Below are 16,689 nucleotides of genomic sequence, written 5' to 3'. Positions count from 1 at the left end.
GTTCAGAAAGTATGATACACTTTGTGAGGGACTCCATACTGGGTCAGGAATAGAGAGACAGTGAGGGAGCAGCAAAGATGAAGCATTATGGATGGACTTTAGGCCTTATTCCCCTCCCCTGAGTTGCTTGGAGGGAGGAAGTAGAATAAGACGGATGATGGAAAGGTGTGTTTAATTTGCTTTTAGTTCTCAGTGCTCTATTCTGATAGCAATACGCAGAAAATTATATTAATCTCACTATTTTGAGTCTGTTTTGCCTGTGATGGCAGAACCTCCTCTCTCTCCTTCAACTGGATAAGTAATTACCTTCCTTACTAATAGCATAATGTGGATGACTTCTTCCTCAGTATTCTGTGCTTGCTTCATAAAAATAGAAGAAAAAAAATAGACATTAGAATTGGTAGCGTGGTTACTAAAGGCAGACTGCCTTTAGTAAGCCTATGATACATTTTTTGTTCCATTTCTCAAGTACTTCTACTAAAGCTCCTATTATTTTCTTTCATAATTAGCCTTTTGTGGTCAAACCAGTTTGTGTACATTTGCTTGGATCATTTTTTTTCTGCACTTCTCTGAATTATGCCAGCAGCTGGATTTGGAAGGGACCTTTGGAGGTCATCAAAGCCCAGTACCCCTTATGAAGAAGGGACAGTTAGAGCAGGTTGTTCAGGTTTGTGTCCAGTTGGGCCTTAAATATTTTCAGGTATGGAGACTCCATAGTCTCTCTTGTTATCTTGTTCCATTGTTAGACCATCACTACAGAAAATTAGTTTTTCTCAAGTGAATTTTCTTGTATTTCTGTTAGAGTACATTGCCTCTTGTCCTTCCACTGGAAATACATGAGGCAAGTCTGGCTCCATCTTCTTTAAATCCGCAATCAGGCATTTGAACAGATTAATTTCCATGAGTATTCACTTTCTGAGGTTCAGCAATCTTTCTCAGCCTTTCAACAACAGAGATTCCTCATGCAAAGCTATGTGAGATGTTCCAACACTTTAAACATCTTAGCAGATTTTCACTGGCTTCACTCCAGTATGTCCACATTTCCATTGTGAACACACTTCCTAATACAACTCAGGAGGCTGTGGACCTTTGCATCAAGGACACATTCATTGCTGGTTCAAGTTCAATTTTCCAACCACAACACCAAAGTCATTTTTTGCAAATCTGTTCTACAGCCAGTCATTCTTCAACCTGTGCTGGTACAAATTTAGATGCATATTATACAGCTGATATCCTCCAGTTCCCTTTTTTCTAATTAGTTCACTTGTCTTTGACAGTAGTATTAAAATCATCATTGTCCAGGTGGAAAAGTCAATAATTGGCATTAGAATCTTTTTCTTACTACACAGATGTCAATAATTTTCTGTTTCTTTTTAATCAGTACATTTAAAGATCTTTCAATTGATTGTATTAATTTTCTTTTAAAAGTTTAATTCAAATTCAGTTTTTTGCAGATTTTCATTTCAAAATTGCAGCTGAGAAAGTACATTTTTAATCACTGTGAACTGTCTTCTTAAGATCTAATGGTTTGGGGTTTATTTCCTCTTGTTTTAAATATGATTGAACTTAATTATGGTCCTGAGCCCCTTCTTCCCAATCTTTTCATGCATGCTTTGGATGTCAACTCGCAATAATTTGTTGAACTTTGACATTAATCCACTTCAACTCTCAAAGCTCTTCAGTTTAGCATACTTTACTAATTGATTCCCTTCATTCCTCTAAGATTTCATTTTTCAAGAAAGAAGCAATATTAATAGGTTATTTTTTATTTATTGCATGCATCATATTTGCTGTCAATATTGTTTTGAGAATAACACATCATTTCAAGAAGTATATGCAAAGTAATTCCTCTAGAGTTTAATTATTTACCTTCATAATATCCAGTACTTTAACTCAAAAGCTTGCAGTGATATTTCCTTGAAAACACTGCACTTTGCCATATTACCAGTTAGTTCCAGATCCAGTGAAAACAAAAACAATGGTTACTTTACGGTTAAAGTTTATATAAATAAGAGTTCTTTGGAATTGTTTAATTGTCCGCTTTATTTATAAATTAAGGTCACACATCCACATTTATATATTTGATAATCTTTGTCCTTAAAATATTGTCCCAAGATAATATTAATTTATAATATTAATTTTCCTGTTATTCAGAATCACATTTGTCAAGAAAAAATGTCTCCTTTAATGAAATGCTTTGCATCGTATTTGTAATAAGTTATCCTTCAAATAAGCATAAATAAATGAAACAGCTATGATAAATAACAACTTCCAGTAAATAGAACACCTCTTTTTTGTATGTTAACAACTATGTGGGGGACTGATGAGGCAACATATCACTGTCCCAGATCCATTACCTCAAAAGGCCTGGTAAAACTTCTTTGCTGATATCCTTATATATGTGTTGCATGCAGTTGGACAAAAAGGGAAAAATTAGAAACAGAACATTTGTCCCACAAAAAAAATCTAGCATGGATTGACTCTTTATTTACATAGTGTATTTGGAAACATCTTAAACCTGAAATTTCGAAAGTATGTTGTATTATTGTAGAACTCTTAGGTCATGGCTTGAACTGGTGATGAAGCACCTGGTAAAGGGGTGTAGCTGGCATAGGGAGCACAGGCAAATTTTTTGCACCCATGCCCCCCATGTGACCATAAGGAGTTCATAACGGGACCAGCCACTGAAAAGAGAATATGTCTTGTACCTAGATTGTTCTCTGTGAAGGAACTAGAGATCCCCTTCACCAGCTGGGTGAGTCCAACTCTTCTGCATGTATATGACTATTGGTTTACCTGTGAATATTTTTCTTGGTCTTGTCAAGAACTTATCAGAAGCAATTTTGCTTGTTCATGAGCAAATCAATTATAATCATGTAAGCCAGATCTTTTTTTCTTTATTTTGTTAGATTGCTGATCGCCTTAAAGATACATCTGAAAACTGCAGGCAGAAATTAACCAAGCCCTTCTAAGGAATTAACAAGTAGGATGCATTTTTTCTATTAGAAGCTTCATTTGGAACACTTTTATTGCTGTTCCCACTTGCAGCTTTCAATAAGCCAATATTTGAATAAGGATCTTTTATTCCATTGCATTGATATTCATTTACCAGAAAAAAATAAAAAAAAAATACAAGTGTTTTTCCATCTCTTTGAAAGAATGCATAATTTTGTTTTTTAGGTTGTTTGAACATTCAGTTCATCAGAACTATCAACACTGCAAATTTCAGCTCTAATTAAGCTTCCACCAAGCTCTTCCTAAATTTAAAACTGGTAGCAATTACTCTGTAAGCAAACATGGGATCTCTTCTTCCTTTGGCAGATTGGCCACTGTACCTTCCTATATTATTTGCTCTTACTGAGGGAAATGAGACACAATACATATTCATTGATGAGGAAAACATAAAATATAAAGTATGGAGAAATAAAGACAGTTATTTAGAGATGGAGGAGAAGAAAAGAAGCTGGAGAAGGAAGAGGAAAAAGTACAAGGGCTGTGATAGAAGCTACAGACCACTGTAACGGAAGAAAGAAGTGAGAGAAGTAGGTTAATTTTAAAATATCTATTTGAAGCAGAGGATATGAATCAGTACTTTCAAAATGTTATTTGAATAGTTTTAAGAAATGAGTTCTGACCTATTTTTCAGATGATTCACCTCAGTAAGAAAGCTGAGCTCAGAACATGAAAATGAGGACCAAATTAAACATGAAAGTGTATTGCTTGATCCAGGAAGTTGTCCATGTTTTCCCTAAGCCTCTGAAATCTTTTAGACAATAGAAAGGTGGCAGCTGGTGTCTATGAGTTTTATTTCTGATCTATAAGGATTTTCTTTAATGTTGTTTGGGAAAGTGGTGAGAAGGACTGCATTATACATATTACTGTGTCAGTCAGGTAGAGTCTTCAAACATGAGAGTAATTTAATCATAGATTTTCAGCTAAGTTTGGCAGTTAGGCTAAAGGCAACAGGAAAATATAGAACTGCTCTTCCACTTTGATATCAAACAATTGTAGAAGCTTCCTTTCAATTTTTCTGATTTTATTTGGTGGAAAATGTAAGAATCACGTGGAGGGTTGAATTTCTAACAGTTATGTTTGAGAAGCTAAAGATTTGTTTTAATTCATACTGTTATTGTCTCTGAGGCTACAAGTGTTTCACATTATGTACTGTCTTTCCTTAAATTTGGCTGTATGATTCCCAGGTGACATCAATAAGATAAACAATATTTGATATAGAAGTAAGAATTTAAGTTTATCTATTTCATTAAATACCACAGTGTGAAAGATCAGGGGTCCGTGCTGTGTCTGGTCTTGTTCAACATCTTTATCAATGACCTTGATGAGGGGATAGTGGCCACCCTCAGCAAGTTTGCTGATGATACGAAGTTGGGAGGATTGGCTGACAGACCTGAAGGCTGTGTTGCCATTCAGCAAGACCTGGACAGGCTGAAGAGCTGGGCAGTAAGAAACTGGATGAGGTTTAACAAAAGCAAGTGTAGAGTCTTGCAGCTGGGGAGGAATAATTGCATGCACCAGTACAGACTGGGGGATGACCTGCTGGAGAGGAGCTCTGCAGAGAGGGACCTGGGCCTCCCCCTCTACTCTGCACTGATAAGGCCTCATCTGGAATCCTATGTCCAGTTCTGGGCTCCCCAGTATAAAAAAGACAGGGATCTCTTGGAGAGAGAGCCAGTGCAGGGCCACAAAGATGGTGAAGGGCCTGGAGGATCTCCCCTATGAAGAAAGGCTTAGTGAACTGGGTCTCTTTAGCCTTGAGGGAAAAAAAGACTGAGAGGGGATCAGATCCAGGTTTATAAATATTTGAGGTGTGGGTGGCAAAGTGTCAAGGCCAGACTCTTTTCAGCAGTGTGTGGAGACAGGACAAGGGGAAACGGTCAGAAACTGTAGCATAGGAGGTTCCTCATGAATGTGCACAAAAACTTTACAGTGAGCATGACGGAGCACTGGAACAGGCTGCCCAGAGGAGTTGTGGAATCTCCTTCTCTGGAGATATTCAAGACTTGCCTGGATGCCTACCTATGTGACCTGGTGTAGGGAACCTGCTTTGGCAGGGGGGCTGGACTTGATGATCTCTTGAGGTCCCTTCCAACCCCTACAATTCTGTGATTCCAAATAGCTTGCCATCCTATTTCTAAATCAAGGTCAGCTGGCAATTTTTTTTGTTTGTTTTCAATTAAGGAAGATAACTGGCTTCTTTAGCTCTTCTGCGAGTGGGTACCTAAAGAAATTTAATGTAAATATAGTTTGTTTAAAAAATGCAGGCATTAATGCAGTATGTATTGATACAATAATGTCATAATCATCTTGAAAACTAATTTATGTAAATTTGTCCCAAATCTAGGCTTCTGTTTTGACCTTGGCGATCAATAGAATAAAATTTTCCCTATAAATATGGTCAACAGTAGGTAAAAAAATATACTTAGATACAGGTGTTTGTAATCAGACATGAGAAAGGGAAAATAGTTCTCCTTATTCAAGCATTAGCATTAAATCAATATCCAGCAGACTTCTGGAGCCTTATTTTTTATCTAAGTCTTTGCTATAAGCATGTTATTATAGTCTTTCACTGGGCACAATGCAATCGTAAGTCATCTGGAGTAACCACAGACTTAAGGACTGATACTTTATTACTTACTTGGACAGAAGTTCCATTAATTTTAAGGAACAATGAATAAACCTGTAGGAATGAGTATTTCCACTGTGAGAAGCTGGAAGAGAAAGCACTGTTGTCTCAAAGATTGTTCAGCAGCACCTGACTGAGACCATGAACAGGCTGGTAAGAGGAACATGGGTGACTAAATGGCCAGAAAGAATTTGCTCTTAGCTGATGTTTGCAGATCATGCTGAATTCTGGGGCTGTCTTGGAGAAAATGACCACTACGGAGTTAGCACGCATGCCCGACAGCCCACTAGGAGGTAGGCATGTGATAGCTGCATGATCAACTGCTGATACCCCCAATGGGGACAGGGAGCAGGTGCCATTGCCCTGAGCAACAAGAGATACATGAGAGCAGAAAAAAAAAAATAAAGTTCAGAGGTAGGGTAGGTGCCCCCTCCTCTGAACTGCAGCTACACCAGTCAATAAGATATCACTAATCAGCCTGCAGCCCCCTACAAACCAATGAGACAGCATTGAATCCCTGATGGTGACTACCTCTACTTTATAACCAGTTCAGTAGTGTTCCTCTCTTTACTATTGCTGACTTCCCATCTGCCCTGCGTTCCTTAACTGCTTAGAACTTGTAACAAACCATCTGGTCAATGTTTGGCCTTATTTGGCATTTTAGTCTTGCTCTGAGTGTATATTCTGAACCATCTCCTCCAACAACTGGAGCAGGGCATCCACTCAGTTTAATAGAGAAGTGATCTGCATCACTTATACTGTTGTAAATAAGAAGATTATGCCTCGGATAAAGTTCATAATTGTATTCTTACTCAGAATATCAATGATTGAAATTGCACTGTACACAAGCTTTCCACATGAATGCTCAATTTCTTGCTGTAAAACTAGTCACATCCTCACCAGAACAGAGGAACTGGCATACTGGAAAAACACCAGTAATGTTACAGAAATATACATCTAAGTAAACTCTAATTCAGTATTCTCACAAGAGCCATAAGCTTAGCATCATTTCTATCCCAACAAGTATCAGCTGCTGATCTGTAAACTTCTGACTTTGCATTAGGTAATTAGAAGTGTTAGTAATTAGAGCATACAGCAAATTACAGCTGTTTACCAGCTACATGCAGAATAAATGACTTAAAATTTATACTAGATTTCAAAAAATATTCAGACAAGAAATTCATGGACTTATGTCATTGCATGACTTTCAATGAAGATACAGTGATACAAAGACTTCACAGGCATCTGTGTATTCATATAAAATGAAGAAACTGGGAATAAATCTTTAACTACAGAGAAACTTCTACTTTGATGAAAAGCTCAGTACTAGAGGATTTGCATTGTACCCTGGTTTCTACTCAAAAAGGTGAAAGTACTGAGCCAGAGATCTCACAGAAGCCTATGCATTAATATCAACAAGCCCTCCAAAAGCTTGGAAGAGACCAATAAATGACATCTGATGGTGATGTTCTACTACAGACTGCCTGGACAAGGGGAATTTGTTGATGAAACCTTCTTGCTTCTGCTCCAAGAGGCATTGCACTCACAGGCTCACATCCTTCATGAGTTCATGAAGAGTGCATGAGTTCAACTACCCAGATATCTGCTAGGAAGGCAACATGGCAAGCCACAAGCAATCCATATTGAAGATAACTTCCTGGTCCAGGTATTGGGCAGACCAACAAGAGGTCACATATTACTACACGTGGTGCTAACCAATGCAGAGATCATTATAGAGGTTAAGATCAGATGCAGCCTGGACTGTAGAGTAAGAGAAAAGCCACAACTTACTTCATCTTTATTTTCTGTTTTTGTGTTTCTGTTTTCCAGCTTTTTCTGCAGCAGTTTGGTTTCATACTCTGGTCTGGGATGTTCCTAAAAGAAAATTGAATAAAAAAAGAAAATAAACATTTTGATCAAGGAATGTCTCGGACTGGTAAGCTGTGTGTCAATTGCCTCATATTGATTTGAGACCACTATGTTTGCCTTCAGAGGGGAGGGCTCACGAGCGTTGGAGTGTTTATTGGCTGAAGACTTGTCCTGAAAGCAAATTAAACCAGCTGGATACAGGAGATAGAAAGATGATACTTTTGCATCCTGGGAAGACAGGATACAAGCTGGCATCTCCCTGCTTCCTCTTATCTGCTGACTTAAATTTGCAAGGCATGGAAGATGGGAATAAAGGAGGTCCTGCTGAAATCCCAAAGCCAGAAGTTGTCACTCCAAAAGTGCTGGCTCAGCGACTATAAGTAAGAGTTTGTAATGTCATCCTCATCGTCAACTGAACAGCAAATCCTCCTGTGACCCATCACTACTGAATATCAGCACCTGAAACCAAGACGTAGCTGGATCAGGGGGTGGTGAACTGCTTTGCTTCATTGTGTTTATCTGTTTCTCAGTGTCTCTTTCCATTTTCTATATTTCCATCTTCTTTCATTCTTGTACTCTTTGTAGCCGTTGCCTAATATTATCTTACCTGTAATGCTTATTAATCATAATCAGAAAATTAGCAAATTTTATTTTCAAGTATTTGTTGTTGTTGTTGTTAAGAAAGCTCTCAATAAATTGCTGTGTATTATTCCTTTGATTCCTGGATTGCTTCATCGCTGTAGCGACCCCTACTGACTATGGGAGGCGCAACTCAGGAGGCAGAAAGATTCACCTCCCTCAAAACCCACTGAGTGGGACAAAACAAAAAAAAAAGGAAATTATTCCAGATAACTTATTAACGTGGTTTAATTGTGAATGAGTCAGTGCCACAGCACCTTTTGGACTAGGAGAATCACTACCTAGTGATGTGGGATATGTTATGGGATGCAGAATGAACTAAAAACAAGGATAGTGTTCTTGCAATATAAACTTTGGTAAGAACAAAAGAAAGAAAATGGGGTCCCTGCAAAACAAGATAAAGCTGAGGAGTTTTAGTCACAGGGATCTGGTTTAAAAACTATCTTTTACAAGTACAGGGCAAGAGATGCTAGCTTATTACCTGTGCGTAAATCTTGCTTGCAGAAAAAAAAAGAAAAAAAAAAGAGTGGTAGACTTTACAGGATACAAAGATAGTTCTAGTTGGAGTAAACAACAAACTCTGAACTCAGACTACAAAGTTTATATATAAACAAAGGAAACAAAGGAGAGTACCTACTGGGGGGACAGTTGATAGGTGAACTGAGAAGAATGTGAATCCCAAGTACCTTGGCCAATGGGGAAAGTGGAAGGAAGGGGCTAACTAGTGTTAGGGTACAGGGATATAAGAGGGGTTGCGTCCCTCAATACTTTGAGATACCCCACAGGGATATGCCTATAGACTCTCTCTTTATTTGAATAAAGAAATGTGAAGAATCTTCTCTATCTCTTTGGGATAAAGATGATTGACAAGCTTTTTGGAGCAGAAATTTTTGTAAGAAGAGAAACAGCATTTAGATATTGCATAGGATTTTATTGGAGGAACAATAGTTTGCTGCTGGGTAACCAAAGGAGTCCTGGATGACTCTAAGGGACCAAAGGATATACATGTGAGCAAGCCACCAGAGTGGGACTGTAGCTTTATGAGCTTAAACATCTGGGTACTAGCAACCAAGGAGACTAGAGTTCAAGAGCAGCTACCAGGCAGACCAAGTGTCTGAGCCAAGGAACTGAGGGATCGACATTGTGGATGCATATGCGCATATGTATGTATGTGTATATATATATATGTACATGTACATATATACTCACAGGCATCTATCTTGCTCAGCCACATAGAGCTGCAGGATGAAGTCATTGTGTTGTTTGTGTTTGCACGTCTGATCTGTGTGAACTGTGTGGCCAGACATATATATGCACATACTTATGGTGCATACAGGTGCACTATGTGCCTACTGGGAGTACATGCTCAGCTTCATTACCGGATGGTCCTGGAGGCACAAAGCTGAAGCAACCTCACCTCTCTTGGGGAAATAACCACAACCACATCTGAACAGTATTTGTTGTGTCTGTCTTGTGCCATTTAAACTACCAAAAAATATAATCTCATCAGATCTAAATGTTAAAAGCTTAAGTCTGGGATGCATGCTAAGTGAGGAAAGCTGAGGAAAGCTGAGGAAAGCTGAATGACTTCAGAGATGTTGCAGGAAAAATACCCACTGGTTAGAACTTTTTCTGAAATCCCGGTGTATCATGACTAAAAAAAACATACATTCCTGTATCCCTTTCTGAGCATGAGTACCCCAGTCACATATATCTCAGATAAGCATCATTGGTCACATCATTTTTTATGTGAATACCACATGAAATAGATATAATACAGATTTAGATATATTTGACCTAAATTTTGATTGTATATACAACCATATCATGTATGGAAGTAAAGGAGAAATTCTTCTCTGCTATAAAAATAGTGGGGTTCAGAATCAATTCTTTGTCTGAAAACAGGAAGAGTCCTACAGTCAGGGCAATGAGCTAGAAATAGTTATGATGACTTGGAAAAGTCTAAATGTCCATATAAGGATACATATGAATCCTATGATGCTGGAAATGTGCCAGTGCAGCTGCCAGAGATTTATTGAAAATCAAGCTAGCCAAGGTACTTGGAGACTAAATGAATGCTCAGAGTAGAAAAAGATAATTCCCATCCTGTAAAACAAAAAGCGACATTATGAAATTGTTACTAAAACAAAACTCATATTGATGTCAGTGGGAATTTTCCTTGAGAACAGTTTCCAGCATTTGCCTCAAACATACAACGTGTCCACATACAAGATACATGTCCACTATATATTGCAAATTAAAGTTATGCATATGATCCAGTACAAGAATATCTAAATAATCTTCTGAAATTCTCTTTGATTTATATTGAGGGCAGGTGACAAGAAGTGGTGCCAAGTTTTTTTTTAATGGTGCTATGAGCAGAGCAATGGGTAACGGACACAAACTAGAACACAGGAAGGTACTGCGTAACCTACTTTAGGGAACATGCTTTAGTGAAAGGGATTATACCAGATGATCTAGAGAGAGATTAAACCCCTGTGCATTTGTGATTGCTCCCTCCTCCATCTCAATGCCTTTTGAAAAACTCATGTCATTAATTGTCTGCCACACTACAAACACTGCACAGTTTATTTCTGTAATTAATTATCTGCAGCTTTATTCATAGAATTGCTAAATCATAGAATCATAGAACCACCAAGGTTGGAAGACCTACAAGATCATCCAGTCCAACTGTCCACTTACCACCAATCATTCTCATTAAACCATGTTCCTCAACACAATGTCTAAACATTCCTTGAATACTTCCAGGGTTGGTGACTCCACCACCTCCCTAGGCAGTCCATTCTAGCGCCTGACCACTCTTTCGGAGAAGTATTTCCTAACATCCAGTCTGAATCTCCCCTGGTGGAATTTGAAGCCATTTCCTCTAGGCCTATCACTAGCCACACGAGAGAAGAGTCCAATCCCCAGCTCACTACAAACTCCCATCAGATAGTTATAGAGAGCAATAAGGTCTCCCCTGAGCCTCCTCTTCTCCAGACCGAACAATACCCACTCCTGCAGCCATTCCTTATAAGGCCTGTGCTCCCTCCAGACCCCTCACCAGCTTTGTTGCCCTTCTCTGGACATGTTTCAGGGCCTTTATGTCCTCCTTGCAGTGAGAGGCCCAAAACCAAACACAGTACTCGAGCTGTGACTTCACCAATACTGAGCACAGGGGTACAATTACTTCCCTGTTCCTGCTGGCTATACTATTTCTGATACAAGCCAGGATGTTGTTGGCCTTTTTGGCCACCTTTTTGGTCAGACTGCTGGCTCATGTTCAGCCAAGCATTGACCAATACCCTTGAGTCTGTTTCCTCTACACTTTCCTCTTCCTTTTCCAGCCACTCCGCCCCAAGCCTGCAGCATTGCCTGGGGTTGTTGTGGCCAAAGCATAGGACTGTGTCTTGTTGAACCTCATCCTGGGCTTCAGCCCAGCTATCCAGCCTGTCCAGATCCCCCTGTAGGACCTTGCTACCCCTGGCAGATTGACACTTCCAGCCAACTTGGTGTCATCTGCAAACGTACTGAGGGTGCACTCAAAGCCTTCGTCCAGGTCATCAGTAAAGATATTGGAGAGGACAGGCCCCAGTACCGACCCGTGGGGAACACCACTCATGACTGGTCATCAGCTGGATTAAACTCCATTCACCACCACTCTCTGGGCCTGGCCCTCCAGCCAGTTCCCAGCCAAGAGTGTACCTGTTCAAGCCATGGGCTGCCAGCTTTTCCAGGAGAATACTGTGGGAGACAGTGTCAAAGGCTCTGCTGAAGTCTAGGTAGACTACATCAACGGCCTTTCCCTCATCCACCAGATGAGTCACTAGAGAGGGAGATCTGGTCAGTCAAGCAGGACCTGCCCTTCATGAACCCATGCAGGCCAGGCCTGATCCCCCAGCTGTCCTGCACACACCACGTGCTCTCCCTTTAGACAGTCTGCTCCATAACCTTCCCTGGCACGGAAGTCAGGCTAATAGGCCTGTAGTTCCCCAGATCCTCCTTACAAACCTTCTTGTAGATGGGAGTCACACTGGAAAGCCTCTAGTGTTCTGGGACCTCACCAATCAACCAGGACTGCTGATAGATGATGGAAAGCAGCTCAGCTATCACATCTACCAGTTCCCTCAACGCTCTTGGATGAATCTCAACTGGCACCATGGACTTGTGGCAGTCCAGTTGGAGTAGTAGGTCTCTGACTGTTTCCTTCTGAATTGTGGGGGGTTTATTCTGCTCCCCAACCAAGATTTCCAGGTCAGAGAGTAGAGTATGCTAAGGATAACTGGTCTGACTTCTGAAGACAGACATTAAAGAAGGTAATGAGAACCTCAGCCTTTCCCTTATCCTCAGTGGTCACGTTCCCCGCCTCATTTAGTAAAGAATGGAGACTCTCCTTTGTCCTCCTCTCACTGTTAATATATTTATAGAAGAGTTTCTTGTTCCCTTTTACCTCAGAGCAGGTTGAGTTCAAGCTGAGCTTTTCCCTTTCTAATTTTCTGTCTGCGCATCTCAACAACTTCTATTCTGTAGATTCAGATCACAGGTGAGACGCCAGAATTTACAGCAAGATAGCATTTATATCTTCAGATAGCAGAGAACTGCTGTGCTGTTGAGGACTAAGAATGCTGCTTCCCCTTTTTCTGTAGAAAGTACAATGGAATTGAATATTAAATTCTTGGATTCCTTTCAAATTCTCATGTCTACCTTATCGTACTCATATTTGAATGTGCTGTCATAAGCATACAATCAAAGATGTTGAGAATTCCATTATTGTATAAGGAATTATTAAAAGTACAGATAACAAGTCTTTTACATAAATGTACACACAAAAATGACAAAATATTTCTGTACTGCAAAGTACAAAGGCTGGTTTTATCAGTATTCCATATCATAATATCAAGGGACAGGCTGTTGGGTGCATTAAACACAGCACACTGTGGAGCTGTGTTTCTTGTTTGTTTCTAGCAGTTTCACACGAGTGAAAAAAAATCATATTCTCCGAAGATATAGTAGGATGTACTGCATGTACTTGACTCCCAGAAGCTTCCATCCAGAGGTGGATGTTGGTGGTGGAGGCTGAACTTTCCCAACAATACTCTGTTTTTTTTGTTGGTGGTTTTTTTTAAGGTTTTTTTTTTTTTTTTTTTTTTGCCATACAAGAGGTGGTAACAAAGAGAAAATCTAACAAAATAGCATCCGACATGGAAGAGCATATGAAGTAAAAGTGTGCACTGACTTCCTCTATTTGGAAAAACTTGAAGCAGGAACATGCTGGGTTCTAAAAACATAATTTCTGAATATTCATGGGAAGCCAGTAGTTTCTACTCTCCATATCATTAGTTCCTCAGTATTTCTTAACCCTTTCTCTTGCAAGAATAAGGAGTTTTCTCATATGTCTTCTTCAGCTTTATTGATGGCTACATTCTTTATTACACAAACAGGGAAACAAACAAATAAATGAAGAACTTGCACTCACAATACACATCTAGTATATCATGTTGAGTGCTTTCATGGTATTTTGGAGATTCATGGGATATATGTTCTCATGGCTTTAGTTTTCTTGCTTGTTTCTTTTTTTTCTTTTTCTCTCCCATTTAGTAATTAATCATTCGATTGCTTTTCAAGACAATTACCATTTAGCAGTCTATTACTCAATGCTATCTATTATTTATGTGGATTTGAGATGTAGAATCATAACAAATCCCCTAAGCCTGTACAGCTGCCAGCTCCACGTATGCTTTGGGGAGTCCACTTTCTCAAAGTGCGACTGCTAAATGAATCTTGTGTGACTCTTCTGAAGCAAAAGTTTTAGACTAGCATGTTTAAAGAAAGTAATCTAACTTTTTCATTTCTTCATTTTTATCAAGAGAATGACAAAATGATATTCTGCATGACTCTCTGTTTAAGTAAAATGTCAGTTCAGATGTCCATTTTGAGCATTACTTTTCACAGAAGATCTGGATCAGGTAGAAAATGTCCAGAAGAGAGAAAGAACACAAAGACAAGAAGACAAGATTTAAGGAAAAAGACTGAAAAAGAAGCGACTAGTTCATAAAGAAAAAAAAGAAAAAAAAGAAAAAAAGAAAGCAAATGATAGAGATATATTATGTTGAATTTTGCTGAGGATGGGGTAATCTCTTTTATTTTTCTGTGAGGGAACAAGAGAGAATGAACAAGGAAGAAAGTTTAAATTAGGCAGTAGGAAAATCTTATCACCAATGCAAAAAGAATTAGAATCAGCAGTATCAGAACAGAATGCCTAGGGAGGAAGTGAAATCTTCCCTTACAGATTTCTTTAAGAATAAACAAGACAAACAACTTCTATAAAGGTTGAAGTAGAGATGATCATACCATATGCTAGGGATGGCCCCTCACAGAGCTCTCTAGCATTATTTTTATGGTTCTGCACTCCCAGTTCTTCAGCTTGTGTTTAGATGTCTCTGGAACTGCTTTGTCATAAAAGAAAGATTCTTGCTTATCTCATCGTTCCTGTACACAAACATTTAACTCTTCAGAACTCTTCATAACAGGGCTCTCAAATCTATAGATCCTTCCACATCATTTTGGAAAGACTGAGTGAATCCACAGTATTTTGTAGTACAATAGATTAACTTGAAATTTAGCAAGATCTGCAGGGTTCATCAAGTATGGTGCGAAGTAAAGAGGAATTTGCTTTCCTTCCTCTGCAAAGTACAAGATCTGTTCTCACAGCTGAGAGTATGACATTCCACAAAGGACAAGCAGTCATTTTTGATCACTGTTCTACTCAGTTTATATCACACCTTAAAATCTGGAAGTACTGAGCACGGTCCACTTCATCATTGAATAGGCAGAAGTGAAAAATGTTGAAAAACCCGGGGCAAAATAGGGCAGGTTGTAATAACCTAATCAAGAGAAGGAATATTTCAAAGGTCTCCCTTATGCTAAAGTTGGTGCTGATGGCTGCACTTTGGGACAGTGTTAGGGGAAGAGGTATACTGGGGTCTATTGTCTGTTACATTATTTTTTCATTTTATCTGATAATTCTTATCTGAGGAAATATACAATAGTGGAATAAAATCACCATGCTACAGCATGATGTTCATGAATATAGCTTAGTTTTCTTCTCATTTATTTGAACTCTACTTTCTATTTGAGCTGAGCTTAAGAGACAGGGCTGGAAAGTAACACTGTTCTAGCTTTGTATATTGTCTGATATTAAAGGAATTGTGCTGGAACACAACATAATGTGATCAGATTCTTGGAACACGAGTTGTAGGACTGCGTTGATCTGATAGAAGAATTTGAATCTATTTGTTCAAGTCAATGGAGAGAATACACCACAACAAATTACTCTTCGTAGGTATACAGCTTGCTAGTAAAAATAAATTATAATCTAATTGCTTAATTTCTAAATAACTTCGCATTTTGAGTAGCATGATGCTGAATCTGACCCTATTTTAATGCCATGGCAGCACATATCAGTAAGGCATATGTAACAGAAATCCACAGTTCACGTAATTAAAGGATATTAAGGGATATTTAGGGCTAGTAGCTCCACTCTTTTTAGTCAGAGTATGAAATTAGTCCTCTGCTGACATTCACTAATTTAAACAGTCAATATGCTATGACATGTAAAGCAGTATCTGAGAATAAAACTAAAAATGAGCCTAGGGATATTCTAAATACTGATAAACAATTATCTCTCACTTTCCACACAATTCAGGTACAGTTTGAAGACCTGTTGGTTTACTCCAAAGCATTTTTTTTTAAATTCTTGAGTAATCAAACTTGTTGCTTGCTTTAAAGTGCTCTATAAGTGAGTACATGAAGCTTAGGACGTTTTAAATATGGCATCATAGATACAGGTCAGACATAGATACAAATATTATTTATGTTACATTAATATGTTACAGTTGTCATCACAGAGAATTTTTGTTACACATAATGAGGTGCCATCTATATGACAAAGTATTAACTGTTTTGTTATCACATTCTGTACAATGGCATATGGCATTTGCAACAAAGAAAATGGCATCTTGCAGTCCTTTCAACACTAATCGTTAAAATTAGAGTGCTAGTACATATGTGATGATTTCCTGAAGGATATACTGTCACTCAAAACTGTGTCAGTTTTGATTAGCACTGAACAGAACATTCATGAGTATCAGTGCATATCTTCAGACTGAGAATAATTTATACAGCGAATTAGATCACAGAGAAGAAACTTACTTCTTCCTCCAGTCCAGTCAGATCCCAGAAGTAACTCAATCTCATCTGTAAACGCTTCCACTGCTCAAGGAACATAGTAGCTTAAAAAAATATATACAGTATAAATTCAATATTGTATTTGTGTTTCCTGTAAGCATCTGATATTTGAAGTCCATTATGCTAGACCCTCTAAAAATAAGAAAGAGCTCCATTCCAGTTCTAAAGAAAGGACACAGTACAAGTACAAGAACAATAATTACTGTATTTTTACAAATAAAATACAGAAAAGACTCCACATTGCCCAAAAGCACTAGGAAGTTCTTGTCAGGGACTGAAACCTTATCTACTGA

The 16,689-nt window shown here is 38.6% G+C and overlaps 1 protein-coding gene across 1 annotated transcript in view; it reads right to left on the bottom strand.

The window, feature by feature from the left end:
* The window catches only part of ANO2 (anoctamin 2), a 149,782-nt gene that overhangs the window by 97,305 nt on the left and 35,788 nt on the right, over positions 1-16,689 (bottom strand). The window contains exons 12-13 of the mRNA XM_065742388.1: positions 16,361-16,440; positions 7,433-7,516 (exon numbers count right to left, since the gene is read on the bottom strand). Of these exons, the coding sequence (XP_065598460.1) occupies positions 7,433-7,516; positions 16,361-16,440 (164 nt within the window). The remainder of the gene's footprint in view (positions 1-7,432; positions 7,517-16,360; positions 16,441-16,689) is intronic.

Source organism: Cyrtonyx montezumae, unplaced genomic scaffold (genome assembly GCF_038088225.1).
Source record: "Cyrtonyx montezumae isolate F1298 unplaced genomic scaffold, pur_monq_1.0 scaffold_3, whole genome shotgun sequence".
In the NCBI taxonomy this organism is placed as follows: Eukaryota; Metazoa; Chordata; class Aves; order Galliformes; family Odontophoridae; genus Cyrtonyx; species Cyrtonyx montezumae.
This window is presented reverse-complemented; position numbering and strand designations above follow the sequence as displayed.